Source organism: Tyto alba, unplaced genomic scaffold (genome assembly GCF_018691265.1).
Source record: "Tyto alba isolate M040663 unplaced genomic scaffold, T.alba_DEE_v4.0 Super-Scaffold_10, whole genome shotgun sequence".
Classification (NCBI taxonomy): domain Eukaryota; kingdom Metazoa; phylum Chordata; class Aves; order Strigiformes; family Tytonidae; genus Tyto; species Tyto alba.
This window is the reverse complement of record NW_024881262.1, coordinates 29281760-29297736: the sequence shown is the minus strand read 5'-3', so window position 1 is coordinate 29297736 and position 15977 is coordinate 29281760. Positions and strand designations below refer to the sequence as shown.

At 45.8% G+C, this 15977-nt stretch overlaps 2 protein-coding genes across 3 annotated transcripts; one reads left to right on the top strand and one right to left on the bottom strand.

The window, feature by feature from the left end:
• Positions 1–84: 84 nt before the first annotated feature.
• DTYMK (deoxythymidylate kinase) lies at positions 85–7159 on the bottom strand. The gene is made up of 5 exons (XM_042796103.1): positions 6952–7159; positions 6285–6393; positions 5187–5277; positions 2857–3054; positions 85–648 (listed from the first exon to the last, which is right to left on the bottom strand). The coding sequence occupies exons 1-5, from the start codon at positions 7079–7081 to the stop codon at positions 538–540; spliced, it is 639 nt and encodes a 212-aa protein (XP_042652037.1). The 5' UTR covers positions 7082–7159; the 3' UTR covers positions 85–537.
• Positions 7160–7270: 111 nt separating this feature from the next.
• Positions 7271–15606, top strand: ING5 (inhibitor of growth family member 5). Of its 2 annotated transcripts, none has more exons than XM_032992549.2 (8): positions 7271–7400; positions 7712–7783; positions 8415–8581; positions 10043–10154; positions 11079–11172; positions 12145–12280; positions 12428–12489; positions 13493–15606. In XM_032992549.2, exons 1-8 carry the CDS (start codon positions 7292–7294, stop codon positions 13533–13535), a joined length of 795 nt encoding a protein of 264 aa, XP_032848440.2. In that variant the 5' UTR covers positions 7271–7291; the 3' UTR covers positions 13536–15606. The 2 variants fall into 2 exon arrangements, with proteins under 2 accessions (XP_032848440.2, XP_042652011.1); XM_042796077.1 differs by lacking the exon at positions 13493–15606 and adding an exon at positions 12994–13165.
• Positions 15607–15977: the final 371 nt, after the last annotated feature.

The following is a 15977-nucleotide window of genomic DNA, read 5'->3' as shown; positions in this document are numbered from 1 at the left end:
TTCCCATATATCCTTCTAGAAGATAAATGATCATACTGAAGGAAAAAAAAAAAAAAAAAAAAAAGGCAAGCCCTGCACAAAATGTTTAAAATAATAATTTATTAGCAAGTTCCCTACAAACTGGTTTCAGCACAGAGGATGCATATACCAGAGAGGCAGAAGAATTGGAAACATGGCAGTTCCCTGAAACTGGGAAAGCTGTTGCTTGCCTGTTGCTGCTGGCAGTGCCCAGGGGCAGCCCTGGGCTCCGTACCCACATCTGCACTACAGGACTGGGGCTAGAACAAGAGCTCCTGCTTGAGGTAGGGAGGATTTTATGAAGAATTTGTTGCGTGCTCATTTATAAACTAGAGAAGGGACTACACAGGATAGAGGGGAGGAGCAGATAAAAATCACAAGGACCAATCAGCACCATGTTGGACCCAGAAGAATGCAGGAGATCTAAGCTGTAGTTACTGGAAAGTGACAGAGGGGAGTCATCCAAGATCCAAGAGGTGTTTTCTCCCTTAGGTCTAAAAGAATAACCTGTATAAAGTTTTATTTCCAGAGTTCTCCCAAAGGTTTATTCTGAACCTCCTCTATGGTTTCCTCTGCAACGGACTTGATTTCTCTGTGCAAGTCTTCTATGCTCTTTGAAGCATCCATTGTCTGTTTCCAAGACAAAAAATACAGAAATGTATTCCTCAGTTAACAACACCAAATGAGAAAAACCTTACTGTGATATCTGCTCCCCCATTACTCAACAGTTACTATTCATGAGCAGTGAAATGAGCTAATTACACCTCCAGTGCAGTTTCTGGAGTGGAATTGGAAAAAAATTTATTCTATTTAGGAACAGACGCTTAAGAAGTAGATGTGGGGTTGGATGAAGGGAAACAAGAAACTGCTGCTGCTGCGTGTTGTTTGTTGACAGCGTTTGGGGCATGTAACATAAAGGCAGGTAAATGTTTTCCATCCTCTGCTGTAGTCCCCCAGAAACATCAGTGTGTTGGTCCTTCAGTGGTTCTTCAAAATAAACCACCCCCACAATAGTAGGAAGCTCTAAAAATCCATCATGTGATATTCCAGTTTCAGATTTTTTTTAATTTTTTCTTTTTTTTTAAATACTGCAAGCAGAGGTCAGTGAAGGTGGTAGAGCTGTACGAGGCCATGTTCCTCAGGCTGATGTTTAAATAGCAGCATCAGTGCCGCGTGGTTGAGGGAACGACACCAAGGTGAAGAAAGGATGTGGTGAAAAATGGAGAGGTGCAGATTTATCAGTGATCTACACAACACTGGCACATGCAGCATTGCTGAGAAGGAGCAGGCTCTGGGGACGTGCAATACATAGAGTAGCCTTTTCATTACAGCAGAGCCAGCACCCCACTTTTGTGCTTACACAATATCCTCAAGTTTTTACATAAACACCTCAATTTATTGGTGTAAGTGGTGGTACCGAGCTGTGTTTCATGCCTTGGACTGAACAATGTTGGACTTTGACAATGTTTGGCGTCTGTTACTCTGTCTGATACTGAGGGGTAAGGAGACAGGAATGCTAGCTATACTTTGAAAGTGTACTGAAATTAGATTTCATTGATCATTTCAGGGACACTTCTTCATCTATTCTGATATTTGTCTGTTTGATAGTTGTGCACTTTGGGATATTTTAAATAGATGTGTTGCTTTAAGTGAAAACTTTCAAGCAAGGGATAGAAAAAGAAAAAGCAGCAGACATGAAATAAGAGTAATGTGGTCCACTGCTGGAAACTCTGGAAAAATGAGGAGTTTACAGACTATACACAAGTTCTATACTGTCTTACATGACAGCATGCTTATTTTTGTTAAATGAAATATTTTGGGGTTTGTGCTACGGTACGTGTTTTTTGTTAGCTTATCTTTCCAGCTGTTGTGAGGTAGGGAAGGTAATTTCCTAGCATAACATTTACTGGAATAAAAGTCCTAGTTTGGTGATTGTTGTACATTTAGGTCCTTCAGGGTTTAGTAGTACACAAAAAGTCTTTCATGGCAGAGAATTATGTTTACCTGAAACAGGCTGTGAAGAATTACTTTTACCTTACACAGTCTGTTCATTTGGTGCATCTGTGTAGCCGTTCAGCTTCTGCTGACTACTAACTTATCCATAACCTGTGTCCTCCTATGTCCGCATGAAAACTAAAGATTAAACAGAAGATGCTGCTCATATCTCATGGTCAAGCACTGACAGGGTGGTGGAGATGGTACAAAGGATGCCCCCACCAGAAAACCTCAGCCTAAATTATCTACGCACAGGATAGATGAGGAATGCTTCCTCTTCTGGGATAAGGCTGCTGCTGACTGTGCGCTCTTCTGCAAACAGATCCAAGGGATGAACAAGAAGAAGCAATGCAGCAGCATGGAACAAAAAAGATAATGCTACCCCAAGCCTCTCCAAACACATTAAGACAGCAAATGCTGATGGAAACTGGCCATGTGAGAAGGAAGGTGTCTATAAGCTGCAGGAGGGATTCCAGAACCCTTGGCAGATGCTGCAGGATGCCAAGGAAACAGGCAGGGAAGAGCATGGGTGTGTCCCGCTGCTTTCTACCTAGGTTTGTCAGTTTGTCTTTTAAGAAAGGGAATGATTTCCAGAAAGCTCTTTTGGAAAACAAATCAACCAAACAAAAGTGTCCCCCTTACCCCAGCAAGGCCCCATAGGGTGTCCTGAACAGGGAAGTGCCCTCTCTGCCACAGAGCGGCATGGCCCTGGCTGGTCCCCAAGTGTCCCCCTGACCAGGAGCTGGAAGGGGGAGCACAGGGATGCCATGGGCACAGTTCGGGAGTTCTCATGCGAGATCCCCACCCTGGTCTGTGACAAGCCCATTAGGGTTATTTCCTCACCTTCCAGTTTAATGTCTTGTCCTTCATCAGGTGATAGAAGGACTGCAGAACTTTCTCTTGGAAGGAGCTGTTCTCATAACGTTCATTACCAAAGTTCCCTCGTTCTGCTGCTTCTTCCAGGCTTAACTGAAGAAACAGGACCAGATCAGGCTTCGGGAGTCCAACATCAGGCTGTTTGCACCAGTCCAGGCAGAAGTTCTGTCCCAAACAAAGACAACCAAGTTTGAGGTGAAAGAAAGCAATGTGAAGAAGGGAAAGCAGGTTAGCTGGAGAGGCAGGTAGGTAAGGAACAACCAGAGAAAAGAAATGCAGCCTTAAACACTAAGCACAGGTTACAAAGTGAAAAGGCAATAATCCAGCTTATCATGTGGGAATTCAGTCCTGGTAATTTTGGGGGACCAGGTTTTACTAGGTGCTGTGCACCCCTCACACTCATTTAAGTTGGACAAAGCTAAAAATTTTAACGTCTCTTCTGCAGAGCCCATCAAAGCTAAATACCAAGTCATATTTTGAGTCCCCATACAGCTGTTACCAGTCCGAAACACCACGCAGCTTTCGTGTGGACATTTCTGAGCCCACAGAGACTCCTTTTTAAATACCCACTCTACCCAGGAATTTCAGCCCAGGCACAAGAGACGAAGCTTTCCAACTTTCTAATCTTGTTGACAGATTTGAAGGCCTCCATCAGGGCACGTGAATCCAGTGATGTTGTGAAGACCACTGAGGCTTGTCCACTTACCGCTCATCCACACGGGCGCCAGCGGTACTACCAGGGTGATCTTAAATGTAGCAAGACTGCAGAGCTCTGGAGGTGAGGGTGCAGGGCATGGGGGCCCAGGATCAACTCAGTCCTCCCAGGAAGCAGAGAAAGGATCGAGTAGGAACAAATGTAGGTCAACTCAGCTGCGTGGCTGGTGTTGGGAGGCAGGGCTTCAGCTTCTGTGGCCACAGGCCACTCTGAGGACTGAGCAGGAATGGGATGCATCTGCTAAAGTGGGACAAGAGTGTCTATGCAAACAGGCTTGCTAAGCCTGTGAAGAGAGCTTTAAACTAGATATGTCAGGGGAAGGTTTGCAATCTGTAGAGAGCTGAAGGTGGGAGGCCAGGAGGAAACGTCAGGGGGATGACATGGTAATGGAGGCTTACCTGAAAGCAGCAAAACTGGGGCAGAGTAACACAGGCAATGTTGGGGTACGGCCTGCTACAGACTGCCTGGTTAGAGAGGAAGTTGATGAACATTCTCTAGACAGCTGGAAGAAAGATCACAACTGCAGGTGCTGGTACTCGTGGAGGATCTCAACCACCTCCCTCTCTGCTGGGCACAAGCAAGCCATGTTTCTGGAGTGTGCTGAAGAAATTCTTGACATGGTGATTGATAAGCCAGTGAGGGGAGGTTCCCTGGTGGATTTGTTACTACCAAGCAAGAAGGAAATGGTCAAAGATGTGAAGGTCACAGGGAACACGAGACGGTGGTTTAAAATCTGGAGAGGAGTCAACAAGACAAACAGAATCGCCAGCATGGACTTCAGGAGAGCAGATCTGTTTATTGGGGACCTCTTAGCAGGATGCCCTGTGAAACTCATGTGGAAGGCAAAGAGGCTCAGGAGAGTTGTTTGATCTTCCAAGACAGCTTTCTCAGAGCACAAGAATGAGCACAAGACTCAGGAGGATCTTATAGCTGTGTAGAATGGCCAAAAGGCAGGCTGACAGAGCTGGCTTGCCTCCAAAGCAGACAGAAACAAGCCAAAAGGCGCAAGTAGGAATGCAAGAAATTCAGGCTAAATGAATCAAATGATTTTTCCTATAAAGGTGAGCCAGCACTGAAAGAACAGTCCAGAAAGGTTTTGAATCTACATCCCTGGAGATACTCAAACCTTGGCTGGATGTGGCCCCAAGCAGCCTGCTTGACACCAGACCTACTCTTGAGCAGGAGGTTGGTCTTCGTGACTTCCACAGGTCCCTTCCAACACACGTGGTTCTGTTATTCTTTGCAAATTTATGGGCGAGCAGCCAGAGCAAGTGTGGAGAATCTCAGATAAACTCACATAATCATTCCTGAGTCAAACAGGCTGGCTTCCCCACAGCCATGAGTCTGTCCAGATTTACAAAAAGTAACCAAATGAGTTTCTCTGCTCTTTCTGGGGAAGGGGTAGACCTGGGCAAACAGACTGTGGCAGTACCTGACTGGGAACTTCCATCCCTCAATTCCAATCCTCATCTCCCCAGAGCAGGAGTCTGGGCCATGCACACCAACGTCTACATCAGGCCTCTAACTGGAGCTGCTTTTCCAAATATAGCGAGGGGCAGGGGCTGCTGTAGTTCTCACTCACCTCTTTGGCACTTGTGAAGGCCACTCCAGAAAAGGCGTATCTGTCAACCACAAGTGTGATCCCTTGATGTAGTTTCTCTTTCATCAGTGGTCTGAAAACCATGTGGAAGAAAAAAAAAAAAAAAAGAAATTACACTCCTTTATAGCAATACGCATGAAAGGAGTTCATCTAACAGATGGCTCATGAGGCCAGTGCTTCTGTGTTAACATACATCATCATTAACAGTGATCATTAGCAGTGTCAGGGTTATCTGTGATGCTGATTGCTGATAAATAGCTATTTGTATTCTGTCCTCTAAGAGATGTTAAGCAAATATCCTTCCAAGACACCCAAGTTCAGGGCGCCCCAGGGCCGAGCATTGCTCTAGGCAGCTCTATGGCTTACAGGCAAGATCACAGATGAACTATATTCAGACATGAACAGCTTAGTCCTCTTCCCTTTTTAAGTGGTGCAGGAGATTTGTGATACATTCTACCTCAGTCAGAGAAAAGTGTCCTTTATTTACGACAGTGACATTTCTTATTACAGCTCACTCATCTGCCTCGTGCTTTCTGAGTTTGCTGGGCACCACCACTACAGGCAGAATCAGCAAAGCTTTTTTATTAAAATGGAAACAATTTGCAAAACCAACAGTCGACGCCAGTTTCCCTAGCTCCACACGCAAAGACTCAGGGGCCAAAAGCAAGGAGAGCCACTTACGGCTGATTGCAGCCTTTGGCTAGAAGGGAAGTTTGGACACAAATCTTCAACCACGCTGTCACTCACACAGACTTCCTTGCAAAGCAAGGTCTCTTCATTCAGGAAAGAAAGTAAATTCACAGTCTAGGCTGGCACAGTCTCAGCTCCCCGGTTTGTGAATCCAGTACAGCACAGGGATTGGAAATATCACACCTATGATTTAAAAAACCCAAACTGTGGGATTTGAGCTAAGATTAAATCCAAAGCTGTAAGAGTCCCTGAGATATTGCTTCCAGCCATGTTTTCCTTGCTAAACAGGCTCATACTCTCGTACCTACTCTCACCCACTGCAAGCTAAAACCCCAGGAGGACTCAACGCCACACCTTTTTCTTTTACAACTTAACAAACATTATCTTTACACGTGTTCCCAGCGGTTAGCGGAGAAGAGCAGGTGAATGGTGTGGTCCTCCAGGTTCTTCTCCTTCAGCAGGTAGGAGCTGATCAGCTGCCCAATCTCTGTTGTTCTCTCTGTAGGAAAGAAGGGGTGAAGAAGCAAACGCTGCCTCAAGCTGTTCATGCCAAAGGGGTATCTGTCTGTCCAGGGGGGCATGTCAGTCTGGGGGTCAGTCTGTCTGACATGGGTGAGAGGTTGGTCTGTCCGGGGCTGGGATGAGGTCAGTATGTCTGAGGGTGAGGGTCAGTCTGTCCAGGGCCAGGGTTTATCTGTCTGTCATGGGTGGGAGGAGGTAGGTCTGTCTCTCACGGGTGGGAGGCGGTCAATCCGTCCGGGATGATGGGCGTGTCTGTCTGTCTGTCACGGGTGGGAGGAGGCCAGGCCGTCCGGGATGGGGATGTCTGTCCGTCTGTCACGGGTGGGAAGAGGTCGGTCCCTCTGGGGACGGGGGTCCATCCGTCTGTCAGGGGTTGGGGTCAGGGGGCGGGTGTCCCAGGGGAGCCCTCGGATACCCCCACACACACCCCCCCTCCCGGGGGTTACACCGGGGCGCCGCGGCCCGGTCTAGCGGTACTCCCTCCTCCCCCCCCCCCCCCCCCCGCTCTCTCCGGGCCGCCGGCAGGCCCCGTTACCCGGAAAGCGGAGGAGGTCGGCGCGGTGCCCGTCATCCCGGAGCGCTTCCACCAGCCGGCGGCCCTGCGTGCTCTTCCCGGCCCGGTCCACCCCCTCCAGCACGATCAGCGCCCCTCGCCTGCCCGCCATGGCGCGCGCTCCCGCCCGACCAGCCCCAGCCAATCCCGGCCGGCGCCGCCGGGCCGCTCTAGGCGCCGGAAAGGTCACAGAGACGGCGTGGTCCTCCCGGCGGGCGGGAAACGCGGCACCGCCCCCCCCCCCGCCCGTCCCGCCCCTCATGAATATGCAGCAGAAGCGTCTCTGGCGACCAATGGGCGCCCAGAGGGTTATGAATATGGGATGAGGCCGGGGCCACGGCCCTCGTCATGCGGGCCCGGCAGGCGGCGGGAAGCGGCGGCGGCGGGGCGCAAGATGGCGACCGCCATGTACCTGGAGCACTACCTGGACAGTGAGCGCGGGGGGGCGCGGCTGCGGCGGGGCCGGGGGAACGGGGGGGGGGGGGGGCGGGGGGGCGGGGGAATGTGGGGAGGGGAGCGCGGGGCGGTGGCGGCAGCGCGGGAATTAGAACTGCGCCACGGGCTGGGCGGGGGGGGGGGGGGCGGGACCGCGGCGCGTCATCCGCGCGTCATCGCCGCGCGCCGGAGAGCGGGGTCGTGTCCCACCCCGCACCCAGCATCTCCCCACGCGTGTCCGTGGGCGAAGCGCCGGTTCGCTGCCCGCGGAGCGGACAGCAGCGCTGCGTGGCCTTTCCCGTTGCAGGTATCGAGAACCTGCCGTGCGAGCTGCAGCGGAACTTCCAGCTGATGCGGGAGCTGGACCAGAGGACAGAAGGTGCGTTCGGGTGTTCCGGGGAGCACAGCGTGACAGACGAGCCTCGGCCCCAAGGATTCCCACCCTGTGGAAAATGCTTTACAGGATTCGATTTTTTTTTTTTTTTTTTTTTTTTTTTTTCCCGCCAGTAGCATGTCAGTTTGTAGCTGTATGACAGCTGCACCTGGACGGCCTTACTTCCACCTATTTCCCCATCCACTGACTTGTAGATTGCTGCGTGTCTCGTGAGACCGTTTCTTTCTTGAGGTTTCTCTTGTAACCTGGTTGTCCAGCAATGATTTTCAATTTGAACCGTTAGAGCGGGGAATGGCTGAGCAGCAAATAAAACGTTCTGCATGTGGGAAGGGCGGTTGAGGTTTGCGAACCCCTGGGTTCAGTCTCTCGTCTTAACTGTGAACCCCTCCTCTGAATTAACTATCAAACACTCCAGAAATCAGAATCACACCACAAGTGTTGAAGAATGAATCTCTTTAACTTCACTTTTTTTTTTAAGAAAAGGTAAATACACTAAGGAATTGGGGGAAGACCAAAAGCTGTCAGGAGCTGTCTTTTAAATACCATGAAGAGGTAGATTTAAAAAACACTTGGTTTGGCAGATAGATTTCTCAAGTGTATATACTTTGCTTTTCAGATAAGAAAGCAGAAATTGACAGTCTTGCGGCAGAATACATTGAGTCAGTGAAGAACATGTTACCTGAGGAGCGAGTGGAACACCTGAAGAAAATCCAGAGTGCCTACAGCAAATGTAAAGAGTACAGTGATGATAAAGTCCAGCTGGCCATGCAGACGTACGAGATGGTGAGGATCACAACCAGTGAGACTTTTGTAAAAATGGTCATAGTCTGGAGTGGAGCTGCTGGTGGATGTGGAAGACACTTCCACAGTGTTTGTTTTCCCTGACATTTATGGTTTTGCTTAAATATCTCACTGAAACAAATGATTAGCTCTCAAGCTTCTTTTTCTTACTGTTGCCATCGCCAAAAAGTATCCTCTTGCGCTGCTAGGTCTTGTGTCAGGTAGGCTGCTCTTCTGGTGAAGAGTTAAATGGGTTTATCCCACTTGGAGACTGCTTGATTGGTAGTACCCATATGCTGTGTAATAATAGCAGCAAATTTGCCCCACTCCCTTCTCCCCAGCAGCTCCCCTGTCACCAGATAATTTATTTAGGGCTGGTCTTAGGTGTAAGAAACATTTTTGAAGTCAACTTCAGTACTATGTTGTGGAGGAATGGAAGGAAATCTGCTCAATTACCTTGGTTTCCAAGTGACAAAAGAAAGCAGACCCATCAGCTCCACCATTTTGGTTGTATATTGGACACCAAACTTTCCTTGATGGACCTGGTGGGAAAATCTCATTTCATAAGATAGAGCTTTCCACTTTTTTCTTCTTCTGCCCCTACTCCTGTGTCCGTTTAGCTGTCCCCTGAATACTTTTTATCTCTGTGTATTTTATCCCCTAGATGAAACTTGAACGAGGGGAATCCTTTTGACTGTACTTGGTGTGTTTTGTCCACCTTCTAGAGATGCTTTGGGTTCTGCTGCATCTGCAGCTGGAGTACGTTTTATTGCCATCAAACACTGCAGAAAAGGAAATCACTTCCCAGGAATTGAAAAGTGCCCTAGATAACTAATTTGAGGTATTGCAGCAGCACAGTTTGGCAGGGGACAGCTTAAAATGCCTTTGCTATGTCTCTGTTCTGTAAGCCACATTATTGCAACCTGGGTAGTACAAGGAACGTGCTTAAAATGTATTGACTTGATAGCGGAGATAGTCAACAGAAGCCTGCATTTATTACTAAATTTCTTCGAATAGAGTCCTGATGGAATACCAGAAAAAATAGACTGATCTACTCAACACATGTTATGGACAATAGTTGAATAGTGTATTTTGAAAATTGCAGGGAGAAAGCAATTATTTTTAATAGCTCTCATCGTCATCTTTTGTTCTGCAAGTGTTAGTCTGAATGGCTTTGGCTCTCCTTTATGCCACTTCCCTTTTCCTACCTTTCTTCTTTCTCTGTAGAGGGATTGGGTCCTCTTGCTTTCACCTATTTGCTTTTTCTCTCCACCATAATTCCCTTTGTGTGTACCATTTCCCTTTTTCCAGTTTGGTACCTCTTTCATGCCTTGCTCTGAAGTAGTGTACTGTTCATGCCAATAACGGCCAAGTTGTTAGACCTTCCTGTTTTCATGTGGGGATTTTTGTTTTTTGTTTTTTTTTTTTTTTTTTCTTCAGTTTGTGGTTTCCTCTTCTGTGCAGGTGGATAAGCACATCCGCCGGCTGGATGCAGACTTGGCACGATTCGAAGCAGATCTGAAGGACAAACTGGAAGGCAGTGACTTTGAAAGCCCTGGATCTCGAAGCCTGAGAAGTGTGTAAATTTTATACAGTTGACAGCCTTTTCCAGCACTGAGCGTGTCTAACCAGAAAGGCTAAGGTGTGAAGTAGGCTATTCTGGAGGAAGAATGTTTTTAATGCTCTTCAAATATTTACAGTGTTCTGGTGGGCAGTGACAGATGAAGAACAATCTAATAGTGGGATCTAACTTACTGTCTCTGCTTGCCAGCTCATCCTGAGGTGACCCATGGTTACTGGTTGTAAGGAGGCTACTGGCCAAGGGGGAACTAACTGTGACAAAGCTGAACTGGTATTCTTACAGCTCTGGAATGTAACAGTCTTAGTTTCAGGCTCGAGCTGTTATCGAGTAAGTTCTAAGCTCTTTTTTGAGGAGATTTGCCTGTTTTCCTCCATTTACCAGAATCTGAGTACTAATCAAGCTGAGAACAGCAGGAAAAATTAGGAGATGAAGGAAGGTACCAGTTTCTGTAGTGTGTACTGGAAATCTTGTATGATTACAGTGAAATTTGAGTATGGTTAACAGCAGTACGTCTCTATGCCTTTGAACTATGAAATAAGGGGTAATATCAGGGATGTGGAGATAAAAAGTTATATTATTGAGTAACCAATAGATGGGCTGAGTGGTTAAAAATATACTAATATTTTTTTAAAAAAATGATTACAGCATGTCTAATCAAATATGATGCTGTTTACATCTTGTGCAACGATACGGGCTAACATGGCATTGTGGTGATTTAATTGCCAATACTGTGAACTCTAGAGTTTGGTGGCCAGTTGTACTGCTTGCCAATTTGGCACATATTTCAGGATCAGCATTCGTGTTCAGTTACATATGAAGTAGGGATTTCAAAGCAGTAAATGCATGAAAAGAAAAACATCTGGAGATGTTTCTGGTATTCACATAGGTTGAAACTGTGGGGTTTTTCCTTTATAATAGAGGGACGGAGTCAGAAAGACAAAAGAGGCTCTCGCGGTCGAGGCAGGCGAACATCTGAAGAAGATACACCAAAGAAAAAGAAACTCAAAGGAGGGTAAGGCATACCCAGTCCAGCTCTGGTGACTTTGGCTTGACACCTCCTGAATTTTCTGCAAGCTCATGTTACCCTATTTATGACTCGTGTCTGGATAGTGAGCGGTGTTGGAGTGTTCTGGTCTTAGTCCATTTCATGAGTGTCCTGCTTAGGACAAGTCGGCTTTGTTAATTAACTGCTTGGATGGCACGTGGAAACTCAGCATGCTTGGAATGCCCTCCGACTGGAAGGACAAGATCAACGTCTCTGTTGCTGTTGACAAGCTGGGAGAAAACAGCTTTGATTTTTGTCATGCGGCTATTTTTAACAGTTGCTTGTGGTCTTGATTTTAAAAAGAAACACTTGCCCATCAGCACTAAAGCTGATGTGTATTGTTGTAGAAATCCTGGTCAATTTTAGGGGTTGTTTTCAAAGAATCATGTCCTAGGTAGTCTTGAATAATCCAATACAGTTTTGTGAAGCAAGGAAGAAAGCAGGTCTGCTCCCTGGGCTGTGACTCATGCTAAAGGAGCTCTGGTAATTCTGATATTTTCAGTTGGCTAAATGGAGGAGCAGAAAACTAAAAATAGTTTCCATTGACCATGACTGACATGTCAACTTAATACATTCCTGTCAGAGCAAGAGGGTTCACTCATACCTGACAACAAGAAAAGAATGTATATTAAAACAGACTGGGGGGGGGGAAAAATCAAATTCTTCTGTCCACAGGCAGAAGTGATCTGTGCATTAATTTTGTTCCTGTAGTCATGGCATCTACAAATTGTTCTCTTAATCCCTTGTAGTGAAGCTCGTGTTTTGTGTTTGATTTTAATTGCTGGATAATATGTGATAATGTAATCTAAACTCTATAGCAGGGTCAGTGTGTCTTAAGGGAGATGCTGCTAGAAACTAATCTTTAGGGGGATTTAGATCTTGGAAACATGTTGCCTGCAGCTGAAAAGTGTTTTGTCTTCAATTTGTCCTTGCCCACAGATCTGAGTTTGCTGATACCATCCTGTCAGTGCATCCCTCAGATGTCCTAGACATGCCAGTGGACCCCAACGAACCCACCTACTGCTTGTGTCACCAGGTGTCCTATGGAGAAATGATTGGCTGTGACAACCCAGATGTGAGCACTAGAGATTATTTTCATATGCTTGCTACATCACAACACTGAAATCTGAGGGAGGGGGACTTGCTCAATTAGATCATACAAAATGAAAGTAACATTTGAGACACAAAGCATCTCTTTGGGTTTTTCCTTTCTCTTTTGCAGTGCCCAATTGAATGGTTCCACTTTGCTTGTGTGGACCTCACCACCAAACCGAAAGGGAAATGGTAAGGATGACAACATACAGCATTTTGATTTTTATCAGGCTGCAATCTGCCTCAAAAACAATCACAATAAGTTAAAACTCCATTGTGACCCTTTCTGATAGGCGAGTTTTGCTCTTGTCAGCAGAGGGTTTGCGTCCTCTCTGGTTTAGGATTGCGTGAAGGTGGAAGGTACAAGAGGAACCTTCTTCCTAAAGTCTGCTTCCACAGAACTCTTAAATTCTGGTGGGAGCAAAACAAGGACCTGGGCATGTGCAAAACTGCATGATAATTGCATTTGATCCGAGGCTTGCGTGAAATGTATACATGTTGCAGCTCAGGTTTGCTGTACTGTTGAGTGGTTGTGGCTGGTTAAAATTGAGAAGAGACGTATTTATTTTTTTTTTCACTTCTGGGAGCAAAGTTTGAAGACTAGGTTTTGCTTATATATGTCTTCCTCTTGGAAAGAATCAGAGGCTTGTTCTGTTTAATGGGCTGCTCTCATCTAATTAACAAGATGCTTATCAGCAACAGGCTTAAGTGAAAGTGAACTGCAGTCCTTGGAGGGAGAGAAAGGAATGAATTGGAGGAACGTACCTTTTTTCTTTGGCCTGTAGAGGAAGTACCTTTTTTCTTTGGCCTGTAGAGGAAGTACCTTTTTTCTTTGGCCTGTAGAGGAAGCTCATGTGACAAACGTGGAGAAGTTACTCAGAGTAACTTCACCTTATTTTATTCACCAAGACATTACTCAGAGTAACTTCTAGGTGAATAGAATAAGGTGGATAACAGCTGTGAGGGGCTGACGATGAGCACTGGAAGCCTTTTGGTGCTATCTGTCACTTCTGCCCACCCAAGTTGTTACAGTTCCTTTCCTCTTTGCCCAGGATTCCTGCATGTGATGGAAATGCTTGCAGTTACTTAAACTGACTGCTTTTAAACCACCCTCCCACTCACTCATAATAAAAAGAGTTCTTGGGCTATGTGTTGTTAACTTCAGGAACTAATTACTGCCTCTCTTTCCCTGTAGGTTTTGTCCTCGTTGTGTTCAGGAAAGAAAGAAAAAGAAGTAAGGAATAGAGGGGAATACATCCTCTGAGGCAAGAAGAATTTAATATATTCCTTCCTTCATGTTGCAATATTATCTTTGATTTTTTTTCCAACAACCCTCTTTCTTTTTCTGGTATGATATTTAATTGCCCAGTGGCCAGTTGTAATTCCTGTTCTTTCATAAGAAAATTACTTTGGGAGGGAGGGAGTTTGCCACAGGGATTTTATTTATGTCACACTTGCACAGCACTGAAATCGGTGTTACTATGAAGTGCTAGGGCAGCCAGTAGCTGTAGTCTGTGCTAGTTTATTGGAGTCCGTGAAACTCTGTAAGGCATTGCAGGAGAATGAAATACCTGTGTCTTCAGCATGGTGCATCGCCATCATGGAAACAGTTTAGGCCTGGAGCTTGGTGTGGCAAAGATGGAATTTTTTCCTATTAGTCTGCATGAAAGAAGTAGGCTCCATTGCTTAGGTGTGAAGTCCATTTGTTGTACAGTTTTGTAGTACAGAAAAGAACAGGAAAGCTGGTTAACTGTTTCCAGGGTTGGCTTGCTCAACGCCAAGTACTGTGCTTAGTTTTGACAGGGCAGGGATGGGAGGGAGGTCAGATCAAACTTTCTCTTTTGGGGAGTTTCTTCTGTCTACTTTTGCACTGCCTTTATTTTACTTGATCTTGCCCCCATTCACATGAACCTTAACAGAAGCAAGCCATTTGGCTTTTCACCTTCTTCTAGAAGAGGTTTGTTTTTTGGGGATAAAAGCCTTTAAATAGCAAAGGCATTGTCCTGCAGTGTTTCTCAGTGATTGTAATATTGAGAGAGGGCCTTACTTTTCCTGGCTGGTTCCATTTCTCCGAAGATCCTTTAAGTACATTACTGTGAAGATGAAACCGACAGTATTCTTGCAGAGACAGAAGGTCGGATTTATTCATAAAATAAGACGAAGACCTGATTTTTGTAACCTGTGTTTGCCTGTGTTGGACTTGGGTAAATAAGGAAGACGAGCTTTAGGGATGATGTGTACTTTCCCATGGTGGTGTGGGAAAGCTGAAGGGCACCACTTGGTAGTTGGGTTTGCTGTGAAGCACTGCCAGGGAAGAGGGCCATTCAGCAGGAATGTGTTAAAATGACTTCACTTCTTTTTTTCAGTGGAGGGCACATTTGCATGTTCTTGACTTCTTTAAGCTGCCTTTCAGATCATGAATGTGAATCCTTGCTGTCATCACAGTGTCAGTTGCTGCAGCGGAAGGAAGAGAAGGAAATCAGGAGTAGGAAAACAAAAGTCTTTCGGGTTTTTTCCTTCCTCTGAGTTACAGTGGATGCAGAAGTTGAGGGAAGAGCAGAGATGACTCTTGTCTTCATATATATATATATATATATATATATTTCCCCTGTTTTATGGGGCTTGCTTGCCTAGCATAAAAGGTGGTGTGGGGAAAGGTGGTTCTGCTGGTGGAGGGAAAAAAAAAAAGCTGCCCCAAACGAAAACCCCCTGCAGCAATAGGCACCAGGGTTCATGAACTTTGCTGGCTGTGATCCTGATGGGTGTTGATGGCAGCTCTGTGCTGGGCTGTGTACTACTTTGCATACCATTGTGCAGGAGCTCTTGGTATAGACTGCTGGAAAGGCATTAAGAAACTTCCAGATAAGCTTTTGTTCTGCTGTAAAAACAATCAGAAAAAACAGTACAGAGGAAAAAGAAACACTTTTAGTCAGATTTTGGCACCTGTTTCCAAAAGAAAAAAGTTTTTTCTCTGCATTACTAACCCTCTTACTTGTGTTTTACAATGAAAAAAAGTAGAACACAGCTCTTGCCATTTTTCCTTCCGTCCTTTGCTCTGTTGGGCTTTGTAGATGCTGCAGGTATGTTAAGACTGACATGGAAGAAACCTCTTGATACCGAGACAGCTTTTCTGTGAACATTTTGATTTAGTGCATCTGCTATGGAAAAAAAAAAAAAAACAAAAAAACAAAACAAAAAAAAAAAAAAAACAAAAACAGAAAAACAACCAAAAACCCAAACATGTCTGCAGGGTCCTGCCATTTAAACTGTGATATTGCACGTGCCTCTGCTCCGTTGCATCACTCCGCATGTTGTGTATGAAATTTCCATAGTTTTGTTTACAAGATGACGCGCATTTGTCATTGCTGCCATTGTAATAGCCCCTCGCGAAGCAGGCAGACAAATTAAAAGCAGAGGGGAGGAGGAGGAAAAGCACGGTCACTCAAACCTGAACTTAGAAATACAGTCAGCCCTCTTTTTATTTCTGCCTCTTTTGGGGGAGCAAATTTATTTGTGATACCTCATGAGCCAGCCTGTAATTCAATAACCAGTGAGTGAGACCTGTACCTCATTGCCCTGCTACACTGGACTAATGTAGGGGTGTTACTGCGTCCTGAAGACTAGTGTTGATGCCATTTCAGGTTTTATTTTCCCCTTCCGTCCAATGGTATCATACACGA